This window comes from Etheostoma spectabile, chromosome 8 (assembly GCF_008692095.1).
Source record: "Etheostoma spectabile isolate EspeVRDwgs_2016 chromosome 8, UIUC_Espe_1.0, whole genome shotgun sequence".
Classification (NCBI taxonomy): domain Eukaryota; kingdom Metazoa; phylum Chordata; class Actinopteri; order Perciformes; family Percidae; genus Etheostoma; species Etheostoma spectabile.
The window spans coordinates 15,413,600-15,428,861 of NC_045740.1; the positions used below are offsets into that span (position 1 = coordinate 15,413,600).

The following is a 15,262-nucleotide window of genomic DNA, read 5'->3' on the forward strand; positions in this document are numbered from 1 at the left end:
CTCTAGGACGCACCGGTGCTAATGTCCTCGCATCCGCTGCAATGCTGTTTATATGAGTATGGTTTAATTTGCGTTACATGACCCATTTAGTCTGTAAAGCCGGGCCTGTGTGGGATCTTTCTACGCTCTCTCCTCTTACTCTCCGCGCCCCGCCACACAGCGGCCCGGTCCACACTTCTGATATTTGTCTACAGTTTTAATTGTTACTAACACAGCTGTATATTGTTAAGTATGAGGGGCAAACCTGGATTAGTACCATTGTTTCCATGGTAACTCTGATATTGCGGTCGCCACGGCGAAGAACACAGGAGAAGTTACTGAATGCAGCTAACTTCAGTTGGTAGAGTAACAGCGTGAGACGGAGCTGCTGGACCTGGACCTGGACCTGGACCAGAGATGTGACCCATGGCCAGAATATCATAGTTAATAAAAATGCAGCGCAGTGAAGAAACAGACGCCGTGTGTATCCGCCATTCGACCCGTGCTGGACCCGTTCATAATGATCAGCCGTCTCTCTGGGAGTAGCCCCCATCACACTCCCTCTCGCAGTTATAAATAGCCTATGTGACAGTACAATTTGTTTTGGTTAAAATCAACAAATAATCGTGAGAATAATCGCGATCAAAATTTTGATCAAAATAATCATGATTATCCTTTTGGCCATAATCGTGCAGCCCTAGCCACAACCTTGGAAAACTGACCCCAAAGCAGTTAAATGAATGTACAGCTCTATAGTCAGTGAGTGTTGAGTGACATTTCATTCTGATATCTTGAGATGACAGAGGGACTCCTTTTGAAAATGGCCATGCCAGTTTTTCCCTCACCAAAATGTAGCCTGACTTTGGAGGGTTATTTAACCCCCTTCCCGACAAGCTAGCATTACATATGGATCATTTTTTTTAAAAACCCTAGTGGCCTTTGAGTTCAGTATTACCGTGTAGAACAACAATCTTGTCTTGAGTTTTTTTTATTTTTTATTAAAGAATAACTACACTTTAATAATCACTGCACTGCTATTGAGGTTTGACAGTTGCTTGCTAAGTGACAGCTAAGTGTTACACTAGCTCACACTAAAAATAACAGATATGGAGGACTTTGCCATGAGTGTCATTTTGACACATTCTAACATTATCTGTCTGTTACTGCACCGTTAATTGTTGGAAAACATTGCAAAATAATTGAAAAAGTGGTATCTTTTTTTCAACTTTGCATAGATCTTTAGGTACAGTCCACTCATGTAATCTATCCTTTTGTGCTTGAAGGTGTTAGTATTAAAATCTAATTTAAAAAAAAATGCTTTTTATAAATTTTTTTGACATACTATACTATGACTTTTTATTACTTTTTCAACATATTATACTATGACTTTTTATTACTTTTTATGAATTTTTCGCCATACTATGCTATGACTTTTTATTACTTTTTCAACATATTATACTATGACTTTTTATGACTTTTAATGAATTTTTCAACATACTATACTATGACTTTTATTTACTTTTTATGAATTTTTCGACATACTATACTATGACTTTTTATTACTTTTTATGACTTTTTCGACATACTATACTATGACTCTTTATGAATTTTTCGACATACTATACTATGACTTTTTATGATTTTTTTTTTATGCCTTTTTTTTCCAAAGGGGAATTAGCTCAAATGGTAGAGCGCTTGCTTAGCATGCGAGAGGTAGCGGGATCAATGCCCGCATTCTCCAGAGGACTTTATGTTCTTCTTCTTGCTTTACAACAAGAACTATAAATTTGGAACACATGCATATCTGCTTGAATTGGGTTTTTTTCCCCAAAGCTGCTCACTCCTGCCATGAATAAATTTAATGGCGCCTTTGTCTTCCTAATTTCCCAATAGAGTTCATTAGTAAATTTAGTAGAGGAGAAACAACTTGACCCTGTTTAAACGGGGGATTCTTGTCATACTCTCTCAGGCAACTAGATCCAGTCTGCTCCTCAAAGCCAAACAAAAGGAGGGAGAAAACATAACAATGAGATAGCTAAATTCCGCAGATAGTTTTGGCTGTAAGCTTCATGTTAAAAATGTAGTTTACTACAAAGTCAAATAACTTTAAAAGACAAAATGTCTATATCAGTCAAAGTGTTTTTAGTAAAGAAAACGTTTAAGAATTTTAAAATGGTCACACACTTTTCAAAGTTCATCTGATATAAGTTAAATAATGCACAGTTGAAACCTAAAAGTTTAAAGTGCAGTATAAGATAACATTAAATAGAAAACAAATAAAAGTAATTGAAGCATTAATGAATGACTTGTCAACATTATAGCGCTCCCTTTTGTTAATGATTTGTATTTAAATCTCGTTTAATGATTAAGAGCCTGACTTATTTAAAGGGACGGGAGCAACTACAACATTTTGGATTAAAATTAATTAACAAACTAATCTCACATTAAAATAGAATGAGTTAAAGGTATCAAAAAAGTGTAAATACACAAAAACAATAAAAAACAAAGACTTACTGAACTTAAACAGATATTTCAACTTAACTGCAAACAAGTATAAACAAAAGTCTCATTGCTGCAACAGACAGGACAGGTTACATTAGTTACTTAATGAACGTTGCTTTGACTTGCTGCTTATAATGCATTATAATGACAAATAATTGCACATAGGGTGAACAAATGAAGGTTATAGTCCACCTTGAATGAAATATTCCTACCCCTATGGTGAATAAACTTTTGATTTTTGACCTCCAGGTTCCAAGGGTCAGCAGATGATCACCAACTGGGGCCCAGCAGCCTTTTCTGATGCAGAGCTCAGTCTGAGGCAGAAGAAATGGCAGGAGAAGAAGAATCAGACGACCCAGGCCCAGTAGAGCCCCCGTACGCCCTGAACCTTAAACACGTGAATGTTTGTGATACGACATCTAGTGACGGGAAGGACTTGTCTGGTAACTGGATTTTCAGTGGAGTCCAAATGCGAGATATACCAAGACAATGTAAGGCATTTTAGGATTTGGAGGCATTAAGTAATCAATGACCTTTATACTTTTTAACAAGTTTTTCGTCGCAGAAACTCAAGTCACAGTTTCACATTATGAGGATTAGGTTCACTAATTCTAACAGGGATCCAACAAATGTACTAAGTAAAGAAGTGATAACACCAGAAAAATGATGCTGGAATAAAATAGGCTAGCTTTGTTGTTTAAATGTATTGATTGCCATGTGTTATAAGGTAAAAGCTCACTTTGGGTCATTAAAATTGATCTTTAGCCCTAACAACCACCACAGATAACACAGTAATTTGGGCTACTGAACGTTGAGCCAACATTTACCTAGTGCTAATTCCTAGCACAACAATCCAGTAAAATGTACAGGAACTAGATGAATTTTAAAAGACAACTCCATCTAATCTAGACCACCAGGGCTCCTGTATGATCAACGGCTACTTTTGACCAGTCGGACCTGTCTAACGTAAATTGCTTGAGTGTGTTTGAGGTTTTGATGTTGGACCGCACCTATCAAGTTGTAATATTTTAAAAAAAATTACTCAGTTACTGAAATGGCAACAAACTGTTCTTTGTTGTGGCCTTTTCCCCTTTCTAACTCTTTGTGACCATTTTACGTGAAAGTATAAGGGATTTTTGTAAATATTTTAATAGTTTTTGTTTTCCTACTAATGTTACACTGTATGAAGGCAGCATCAGTTGCACCTGGGGGTGACATGTCTTATGTAAAGTCAATATTTAACAAAGTTGTTATATAAAAAATAAAGACGTTGAAATAACATGTACAATTCACTAATAAAAGTGCTCCCCGTTTGTCTGACCTAGATCTACATCTGTCAAAAGAACAGACTTTTAAACGTTTCCTGCTTGTAAACACTGTCAGAAATAGGGCATTTAGCCAAAGTCTCACTCCAAACAAGAATGCTAACTGCAAAACATTTATATGTCTTGTTGTACTGTACTCATCAGTGCCTATGATACTGTCATGAGTGAAAAACATGATTTCTATTTGTTTTTGTTTTTTTTATATGTAAAAAGCTAAAGACTGAATTATGGAATAAAACACATCTCAAACAACTAATGACTGTATTTGTCTTTTAAATAAACATATGTCACAGACAAAACATTACAGCAGAAATTTCAAACACACAACACATTACACAAACAGTACAGCCCAACCATCCGTGGCAACTGAACAAATCCACGGCCAGCTGCACTTGCTTTAACCTCATACGTCCACCAGAGGCTGCTAGAGTGCCACAAACACCAAACCACACAGAAAGCGGCTGGAGAAGTTCATTATTTCTGATAATAGATGCATGGGGAGCCACACTTACTGTCAAACTGTAATTAACGTGTTAACTGATCTGGGGACAGAATAGTTATAGAGAAATGTAGAATTAATTTCCATTACTTCACTGTCTAGACCTTACATTTGCCTAAATCAATTATTTCAGCTATGTATGATACAGACTATCTTCAGGGTCATTGGCTCTCATAATTGTAATGTGTAGCTCAATTCTCATCCTGTCTTTCTAATGTCTCGTTGATAAGGGACTTCAAGATCTGGTGCACGGAGGGCCATTTTAAAAAAGAAACAATCCTGCCAATTACAGAGACACTGCAAGTGTTACTATTTAGATATACTTAGAATAAACATTCTGAAATGTTTTTTTTTTTATGAACAATTGTTTAAATTATTTATCAAGTCAAAACATCAAATGTAAGGATTTAAATATCTATGTTCTTGACAGAAGCAAAAGGAAGACATCACACTGGGCTCTGAGAAAATTGTGATAGCCATTTTTCACAGTTTTATTGTGTAGACTTACAAACCCAATTCCAATGAAGTTGGGATGTAGTGTAAACCATGAATAAAAACAATACAATGATTTGCAAATCTTGTTCAATCAACATTCACTTGAATATACTACAAAGTATTGCAGTTATAATAATTGTAATTATAAATATAAAAGTAATTATAAACTAGAAGGGCAATTGCGGAGCACAGACCTCCACCAAGGCTAGCCCTTTCTTTCAGTGTTAATGCAGTGTGGATTTTAAACTAATCGGGAAATAACTTTTCCTATTATTGCGACACAACATGAATGCAGCACGGAAGCCCTATCTTGCAATGTTGACCAAAGGAAAACATAATTGGTGTATCCGCTTCAAACTTTAATGGGTTCTTCCTTGGCCCATGCTGCACCCTTCCACCAAGTTTCATTAAAATCAGCCAAAGACAAATTAACCAACCAAAAAACAGACAAACCAAATGGAAAACCTTTCCACTTCCTTGGCGGAGGTAATAAAACCAAACGGTTATGATAATTTAATAATGGAAACAATTACCTGCAGGCATTCACAGGTTTATAAATGTAGCCACACATTCGATGAAAGCTCTTAATACTTGATTATACGGATATATTCAAACAATACCAAAACATTTACTAATTTTTTCTATTTTTGTTATTGCCACTCTTCATTCTAACCCCAACCGGCCCGTCAGACACCGCCTACCAAGAGCCTGGGTCTGACCGAGGTTTCTGCCTAAAAGGAAGTTTTTCCTCGCCACTGTTGCACTGTTGCTTGCTCTGGAGGAGACTACTAGAACTGTTGGGTCCTTGTAAATTCTGGAGTGTGGTCTATCTGTATAGTGTCTTGAGATAACTCTTGTTGTGAATTGATACTATAAATAAAATTGAATTGAATTGAAATTTATTTAATGACAATATAACCCGTATTATGTTAGTATTTAATGTTGTCTAGATTGACTTTGTTTTACATCAATATTAGAAAACATTAACATGATGTACCAACTACATACATACATATGTACATCATGTTAACAAATAACAAACAAATAAAGCAGCCACTGATGAACTAAGCAGGTACAGACTACCCTACTAAGGTGCATGTGGGTCTTTGTCAAACCGAGACTTAACTGGAGGCTGTTTGACAAAGACCTGACTGTCACGCAGGGCTTCCCTGTGGTCACTCTGCAGGTCAGGAACCTATCCCGCCCTTTCAAGCACCCTGACAATGAGCGCCTAAATCCTAGATTCAATATGTGTAAACGTCTTAACTGCCAGAATACAAAAACAGTATCTAAGTGTTATGCAAAACAGACCACCTTGTAAAATCTGCACTTTTAGCTTACACCCCTGCCCCCCCCCCGAAAAGATCCCCACTAAGTTAATTCACTCCATCCTCCCTCCGTATCGTGCAACAGTCGTTAATTTGAGTGAGACGGGACAGACCAAACAAACACACACAAAATACGTTCCCAAAAATCTGCAGTCCAGATGCGCTTGGCACATACCACAGCTGCACTAACATTGCTTTATGCAACAAGATGGCCTGTCATTAACGCCAAGTGCTGCGCCGGATGCGCTCTGTCAAAACCCCCCTCCACAAACCCCCAAAACCCCCAGCAGCGTCTGTATCCCATCATTCCTCTCTCTTTTAAACATCCTCACACTCATCAGCCTGAGGTTATGAGGCTTGTGGCACGCGTGCCGCATTCCTGGGAAGTGATGCGAAACAGAAATGCATTAAATTCCCGATCTGGATCCATCGCAGGGGGTGTTGTATTGTGTGTGTGTGTGTGTGTGTTGTGTGTTGAGAGTGTGGGTGTCGTGTGGTGTGTGTGTGTGTGTGTGTGTGTGTGTGTGTGTGTGTGTGTGTGTGAGAGAGAAGGAGAGAGAGGTAGTGAGGGGTTAGGTGGAAAATAAGGATAAGGCGGGGTTAAGGGGTCTCACTGCCCCCTTGAGTACCAGAGCATCTGAGATACAAAGAGTCTGAAAACGTCAAAGGAATTCAAAATATATAGGGTTTAAAAGTTTTAGGAATTCTGTGTATTTACAGCTAATGGGGTTCTCGCGAACCTCAGGGTCTGTAGAGGTTTACGGAGCAAAGGGGTACTCTTGGGACAGTAAAATAAAACGCCTGCAGAATATATACCTTCCTCCACAGTATCGCATATGACAATTCATGGACCCCTGGGGTGTGATACGCGCGAATTAAGAGTTCAGGGAAGCATCTGGCGAGAGAGTAGACAAAAATAGCACATCACTGCGTCTTCACATTATACTTCTCTACCGAAGATTAAAAGGTCCCCAGAGAATTCCTGCAAGGGTCAACGACGGAAACAGATGTCCTCCCTCCTCCTCATAAAAATGAAAAACGACAAAAGTGGGTCCAGAGAGTGAAAAATTAACAGCAGCTTTCCACTTCACACCAACAACAATGACTATTACTGTAAAGAGCTGCTCTGCCTCGCTGGTGGAATTTATGCTTCAACATTATTTTACCTGCGTGTCATCCCTCTTATACACCAGCACGTTTCCCTGCATCGCCCTCCTGACATTTCACAACATCACATTAGAGTTAGATTGGTGTAATGTGGGACTTACACCAATGGCTGAAGGTTTTAGTTTAGAGATTTCGTGAGGTTCAAGGGTGCAAGGAGACGGAATTTGGGACAAAGGATCTGGCTCCAATCAGCGCATCTGACTGAGGTTGACTCTGCACCCACAGGAAGGCTGAGCCCGGGGCCACAGCAGGGTAATCAAACCCATTTTTCTCAATTGTTCATTCCAGATATAAATATCTTTTGACAATGTAAAGAGCCACGCTAAAGGTGAGGCATGTGCCACTTTAACCTCCAATTTGTATTTTTACCCTCATAGGTCGGAAGTTACTGTGGATACATGTTAAAGTACATGCACATACCCACTTACCTACTGTAAATCATTTGAAAATGCATGCACACACAAATACATCCACCTACATGCATTAATGGTGTCACACCTGGATACATAAATGCTTACACTTAAATTTATGACTGCTGCATTCACGCCCCAGAAACACAAATGCAGCAGGGCACACAAATAAATACCAATAACTAAATGTGCTAGACAAACAAAGATAATGATTTTTTTTAATTTAACCTGATATGAACAGTAATCAGGCAGCAGCGAGTTGACTGGTTGTCTATGTAGTCCTACTCTATCTGTGTGGAATGCTTTACGTGACAAGATAGAAAAGTCAATTTCTCATCTTCTTCCTCCCCCATGAACACAAAAGAATGTGTGGCAAGGCGCAAATATAAAACACAAGTGTTTCTGCAAAAAAAAAATCCCTACAACCCCCTAGGACTGCGCTCCTGCCAGCACATGGAGTTATTCATTTTGTCTGACGTATGACTGAGCCAAGTTTAGAGCTGGCATTCTACCAGAGCATTGTTTACCAGCATCCTACTTAATTGCACAGTGTATAAAATCATTCTAAAAATACTCGGGGTGCAGCAGGCTTAAAGGGAAGCAGGTGAACGAGTCAGCACAGCTCTTCTTTACCGAGTGAAAGGCCGCGTGCTTGATGAGGCGATGCCGAGGGTAGAATTACCGGCACGCTCCTGAATGATCATCCCTTTCATAAATACACACCCTCTCTCTTCTTCCAGGTTAAGTGTGTCATCAAGGTAAAACTGCAGCTGACTTTTATAACCACAAAAAAAACACAATCTTCTTTGTTCTTCTGTCAAAAAAAGCCATTTGACTTAAAGGAGGGAATGAAACCTTATCTTAACTGTCATAATCTGCATGAAGTGAAGACACCGGCCTGGAGATCCACCACCTCCACACTCCCTCCCTTATTGTTCTTTTAAGTACCACCACCAATTTATTCTTAACATCCTTCTGGGTTAATGTGAATTCTAAAATAAGAATTTGAGTACATTTTGATAATGAGACACACCCAGTGAAAATGTAAAACCCTGTCTGGATAAGCACTCAAATCATTTGACATAAATATCACAGCAATTTTAGAAGCTTGAACCTAGTAATATTTCAAACACACCACAAGTCTGAACTATGAAATATGGACAAAGAGAAATTAAATGCACGTCTTTTAGCCTCCTTAAAAGCACTGTAATATGCTCACTCTGTGGTCTAGTATGTGCAAAGAAAATAATATCTGTTTAAATCCACCATGAAACACAATGAATGAGCGAACTTTAAGTTAAGATTCGTGGATGGATGTATAAACGAATATCCAGCAAAACACTTTACTTACAGAAATTCAGTGATCAAATTCCCAACTTAGACAATTTCTTGGTCTTATATTATTGTAGATTAAAAAAAAATGTTACCGTTACCGGTTAAACAAAAAAACAAGACAAGACATCTGAAGAAGTCATCTTGGGCTCCAGGAAGGATATTGTGATGGGCATTGACTATTTCCTAATGTTTAATGACCATGCAATTAGAATAATCAGCAAATGAATTGATAACGACAATAATCAGTAATTGCCGCCCTATTTTCTGGCAGCAGAGTGCCCCATCTAATATAAGTGACGAAAAAATATTATAATATAATATATGGAAAATGCTGTGTGAAGCAGGGACGAGTAACACTCAAACTCGTGATGGTCATTAATTAAGGCATCAATGGCCATATAGGTTTTAAGATCCATTACGTATGCAGCCTGTGAGAGGACAGAGAACACTCCTCATTCATATAGAATTTTTTTTTTAAAGGTTACCTTTTGGGGGGCTTTTCCCTTTATTAGTGACAGTGGGTAGACAGGAAAGGCGGTGAGAGATGAGGGGGTGACACGCAGCAAAGGGCCGCAGCCTACATGGGGGCAAACGCTCCTACTGGGTGAGCTAGAGGCCGCCCCATTCATATAGATTTTAACAACTTTATAGGTCCCCAACGCTGCTCCATCTCATCCACCAGGTGCCAAATATCCTGCAAATATTGAGGCTCTTTCTGTAAATATCTTGTCATGCCTGCTTAAAGCCGTGACAAACATTTACATAATTGACAAACATGTCTTAATGACAAAAAGCCCCACTTTAACAGACTGATGAAGCTAACAATGTTACGTAGCTCATGTCTGAAAAGGGCTCAACAAACCTCTAAAACAACTATTTGAAAGAGCATGTCTAAAAAAAGTAAATAAATTCCTCTAGTTACTCAATCATCTCTCCACTTGAAATGAAAGTGCTGAAACATGTCTTAAACCATAATGTCTTAATGAGGACAATGTGACAGTAATCCTTTGGCTAAAAAAGTGGAGATTAACTTCTAATGGTGTGTCATACAATCATTTAGCTCACAAGATTGCCAAAGTCACATTTTAAAGGGTCTGAATCACTCAGCGGGAAGACCAGGGTGAGTGATAGCCAGCGATTCTCGCCAGATTTAATTTTTTGATCTACTATCAACGCAGCATTGGGCGAAGACCGTAGCCTTTCAGCATGCGATGCCTCTGTGACAGAAGATGACTCATTGCAGCAGAATGTGATGGAGAAGGAAACATCGCTTGCAATTACACTTTTAACTTCACAAGGATAACTATAGTAAACATGCTATTTTCGAAACACGTTTATGGGCCACTTGAGGGACATCCATCTGTTGGAATTAGAGAAGACAATGTGGAGCAAAGCCCCAAAACATCTTGGACATGTGATCTACGTTTGCTCTGTTTGTTGCCTTAGCACAAAAATAAAAAGGATAAACAATTGTCTACTGCGACCAATATATTCGTGCAGTTATACTGTATATGTATGTGAGTTGTTTTAGTGACAAAAGACAAGGAATGTATTACGCGTAGATGAATATATACACATGTATATAAAGTGAAATTTTTTTTAAATTAAGACTAATAACAAGATATATGCAGCAAGAAGATGCCAGTTTCAATCCCCACCAACTGAATAATTAATGCAGACACCCCCCCCACACCACCTACAGTACCATTAGTGCAATCAAAGAAGATGTGAAATCCCCAAATGTGAAGCTGCTCCGTGGTTACCATTTTGAGTACTGGCTGTACTAAGCAGCTAATAGGTGTGAAATTTATCAAACAGGGGAAGCAGGGCGTTGCTGAAAAACAGCACAGCACTTTACTTTTCCTGAATAAAATGGACACTTTTCAAGTAACTGGTGTTTGAAAGCCAATTTCTTATGCAAGCATCCTTTGCATGTCATTGTTTGTTAGCCTGACTCACACAGGTGTTGTGAAAGCAAGTCAATTCCCGCTATTCCCCCACTGAGAACAGATTGTAGTGGGAGATCATCAAATATTTAGGAGTAAAAAGTAAGATTGTTAACATTAACAGTACAAAATAAACTACGGTATATATCTGTAGGTGGTTGACAGTGTTGTTGATCAATACAATGTCTCTGCCAGGTGCTGAGTTTTTGGCTTACAAAATCCATTTTCCATCCTGCACCCCACCCACTGGAATTTCAGGACTCTCCAAATCCATCCCTGGCGTATTAGTACTTTCAACGCAACAATGAAAGACCAGACACGACAGCTTTATAAAATAAATGTGTGTCAGTTGCAGGTCAAAAAGTAGATTTTGCATGCAAATACATATATTACCTTAGTAAGTAATTGGCAAGGTAACTTCTCCACATTAGAAAAGTATGACTGCGTGTATCATTGGGTTGTGAAAGCTGTGTCTAATGACTGTTAATACCTTCTAGACTTATCTAACCCAGAAGGAAACACAACACTGACTAAAGCAACAACCAAAGGGAGCAGTGCCTGTGTTAGTGGACGTAACATCACTGTCGCTCACTGCACTCAACATTAAACACAATTAACTTTAATGGACTAAACAATATCAATTTGTTTAACTTGTTGATTTATCAACAAAAAAATACCTTGACATTGAAATGTTTAAAGCTACAGTATGTGATTTTAAATTAACAAACCATCCGTTACATGCCATCGCCAAATTAGTTGATACACAGCTAATTAAAGGTCCCATGACACGGTGCTTTTGGGATGCTTTTATATAGACCTTAGTCCCCTAATACCATATAGTCTCTTTCCCAAAATTCAGCCTTGGTGCAGAATTACAGCCACTAGAGCAAGTCCCACAATGAGTTTTCTTTAGGATGTGCCATTTCTGAGTCTGTAGCTATTGAGGAGGAGGGGAGGGGGGGATCTTGCTCCTTATGACCTCATAAGGAGCAACACTCCAGATCGGCCCATCTGAGCTTTCATTTTCTCAAAGGCAGAGCAGGATACCCAGGGCTCGGTTTAGACCTATCGCCATTTCTAGCTACTGGGGGACCATAGGCGGGCTGGGGGAATGCATATTTTAAATTTTTTTTGTAAAATGTTAAAAAACCTCATGAAGTGAAATGTTCATGCCATTAGACCTTTAAGCTCCACAAAAACTCTCTGTATTTCTCAGTATGACTATGTTAGGTGTAGTCCGGCGACTTTTGCCTGCAGCAGCTCAAATAATGCATTTTACTTCCCTGCAGAGAAAGGACAACAGCTTTGGAGATGAAGAGGACTGCTGCAACAGGTGAAGCCATGGCTGAAAACCCGAAGAAGCGCAACCTACATGTTCAGCAGAGGGACTAAAATCCAAAGAACGTGTATGACGGCAAAGCCAAATACGGATAATCATTGGTCTGGCTTTTCCTAGTTGGAGAGGGCTGAAAAAAGAAAGGGCACTGAGGTCAGACACGGATATCGCCTCATAGGCTTGAAACGATAAATAATGGGTTTTGTAATGAAAGTAGAAATTTTTGCTTTTCATTTACTGTCAAATGCGCCGACAATGTTGTTGTCATTACTTTGGTGATTCTCTGGCTTTTACACTAGCACCACCATAAGGTTGAAAAGTTTGGCATTTAGTGAAATATCTTAAATATTGGATGGATTACCATGACAATTAGGTTGTGCTATATTTTTAAATTACCCAACCCACCACCATCAGCCAAACAACCGGCAATTGCCAATATATTGGCACAGGTCTGTGTAATGAAAAAAAAATGTGTACACCTATTTTCTTTAATAAAAAAACAAATTCCAGTTTCTCTCCTGAACATAACTAAGGCTTAATTGCCTTGTTAACTCATCGTAAAAAAACACATTTCATTCAAACTCAACCAAACAAGATAAAACTCACCATCACCATGTAGGTTATTAGTCTTTCACATGTTCCAACATTCACCAACTCTTGCTTGACGCGAGTTTGTCCCTGAGTTGTCTCGCTTAGCCAAACAATCTCAACACTTTCTCTCTTAAATTTACATATAAAATGACAAAAATCGCCCCAAAAAAGCAACCGCCAATATATTCATCCAATTGCCCAACCCTATCACAGGGACTCAATAATGTATGTATCATGTACAATAAAGTTAAAAGGTCTAAAACTTGGGGCAATCTCTATCTCACCCGGTAGAGTGCCCTATAGGCGCAGTCCTTGGCAGTGGCCCGAAATTTGAATCTGACCCATTGCCATTTTCTGCAAGTCATCCCCTCGCTCTCCCCCATTTCCTGTGTATTGGTACTTACACAGGAAAAAGGATATGAAACTGGGTACAGTATGAACCACTGAAAATTGTATGAACGGTGTCATCATTTGAGCACTTCATCAATCACAAAGGAGCAGCACCATTGCAACACAGACACCGCTTCTTTGGAAAATACTGACAATGCTTTTAAGTGGGGCATGTTAAAGGAAAATGGTCAGAATATTAACTCACATCTGTGGCTTAACAATGTGTTGAGATTTCTGGCCTTCAAAGGTCACTATCTGGTTTGTTTTGGACTAAAATGTCGCCCCCACCCCCACTGATATTCTGACACACTACTCACATTTTTAACTGCTTAATAATGGAAAACGGTTCAACAATAGAGCTATTAGCAAATCCTTTTTGCCTTGAATGATCTTAGTGTTCAAAAATCCAACACAGTCAGCTCTCAACACAGCGTCAAAATGTGCACATTGTATGTCATCTTGAGGAGATTCATCTTTGAGAAGCTATGAGATCTGACGTGCGTCCTGTATAGTACTGCACAATTTGGGGAAAAAAACGAATTTTGATTTTTTTTTTTTTTGCGTAGAATTGATATCACAATTCTCTGCCACAATTTTTGGACCATGACAAAACAAAACAAATTGGCAGTATCATACCAGGGTTATTATAGTTTTGCATTTTTATTTTTATTTTGTTTTGACTTTTTGGTATCAAATTCAGTTTAGTTTCAATTAGTTTTTAAAGCGGATTTGCTAGTCTAGTTTTTATTAGTTTTAGTCTTTTTTTGTAATATGGGTCATTGGTCGGGGGATTCGAAAAGATCAAAAAAAGTATTGTGTAATAATAACTCAACAAAAACATCATACAATTTTAGAAATATGTAATCACAACATACATATACTACATACAGTATGATGATGAGCACAAATATGTAAACAGTCAACATTGTTCCAAGAAAAAAACCTAAATAGCCAACAGACTAAAAAAGACAGACATCAACAGGTGTTTTGAACTTTGAACTTTTTGAAGTCAGCTGACTCACACAGTTGTGTAGACAACCCAGAATTAATCCACATATTAACCCTCGTTCCCTCCCGCTTTTGGTGTTCCCGCGTATTTACTAACTAGCTATCGGGTTGTTGGTGAAAGCCATTCACTATCCTTAAACAGCAGTTTCATTCAGAGTTCCTTCAAGATCCTCCTCATCCTGTCCGACACCCTGCAAGCAACCTCACATTTTTTGGGTCACTACATGGGCCTTATGACAATTAAGAAGGGTCAACGTACAGACAAATTAAAGGTAAACCAACGTAAAGTTTCTTAATGAGTGTTAAAACACCAGAGCAGTTTCAATGCTCATTGGCGTCGACTCACCAAGTCTCTGAACTGGAGGGATATGCTGTACACAATTCTTCCAAAAGATAGTCCCTCATTTTGTGTTTTGGGTAGATGGCCAGTAGGGCCCTGGACAAATCTGGAACTTCACCTTCGTTGCATCAGTTGGTTACAATGGTTCCCCCCAATTGAAGTCATTGTTTGACCGATACTGGAAGAGAAAACTGGACTCTCCACATATCCATCACTTGACACAAGAATTTGTTTATATTCTGACAAAAAGGTTCTGCCCAGCCTCATCCTGCTCTAATGGACTAGTCTCTCAGGGCAGCTGTTGGGACACTGCTTTATGAGTTTATTTGATGGAATTCAAAGGCAAATTTCTCAGGACTCTCAGGTCCCACGTGGTGTACATCTGAAACTCACAGTCAATAGTCGGGCTCTCACTGGGCAGGAAAAGCTAAATTAGATGATCTTGAGAGAAAACTTGAGAATGAACTGTTAGGCGCGTAAATCTTTGGCAATCTTATAATTCTATTCCGATTCTTGGGGTCATGATTCGGATCTCGATTCAAACTATGGTTGTTCAATAAAAAAGAAAAGGGGCACTACATTTTGGTTCTTACTCGAGTGCACTTTATTAG

At 38.8% G+C, this 15,262-nt stretch overlaps 1 protein-coding gene and 1 non-coding gene across 3 annotated transcripts in view; both read left to right on the top strand.

The window, feature by feature from the left end:
• Window positions 1–14,348, top strand: part of swap70b (switching B cell complex subunit SWAP70b) — a 50,821-nt gene extending 36,473 nt beyond the window's left edge. Inside the window, exons 12-13 of one of the 2 annotated variants that reach the window (XM_032522678.1) lie at window positions 2,731–2,888; window positions 14,338–14,348. In XM_032522678.1, the coding sequence (XP_032378569.1) occupies window positions 2,731–2,849 (119 nt within the window). In that variant the 3' untranslated portion in view covers window positions 2,850–2,888; window positions 14,338–14,348. Of the gene's footprint in view, window positions 1–2,730; window positions 3,744–14,337 lie in introns of those variants that run through there. The other variant, XM_032522677.1, reaches the window with a different exon arrangement.
• On the top strand, window positions 1,648–1,720 carry trnaa-agc (transfer RNA alanine (anticodon AGC)). Its single transcript has one exon. It is a non-coding gene; the product is annotated as a tRNA-Ala (tRNA).
• Window positions 14,349–15,262: the final 914 nt, after the last annotated feature.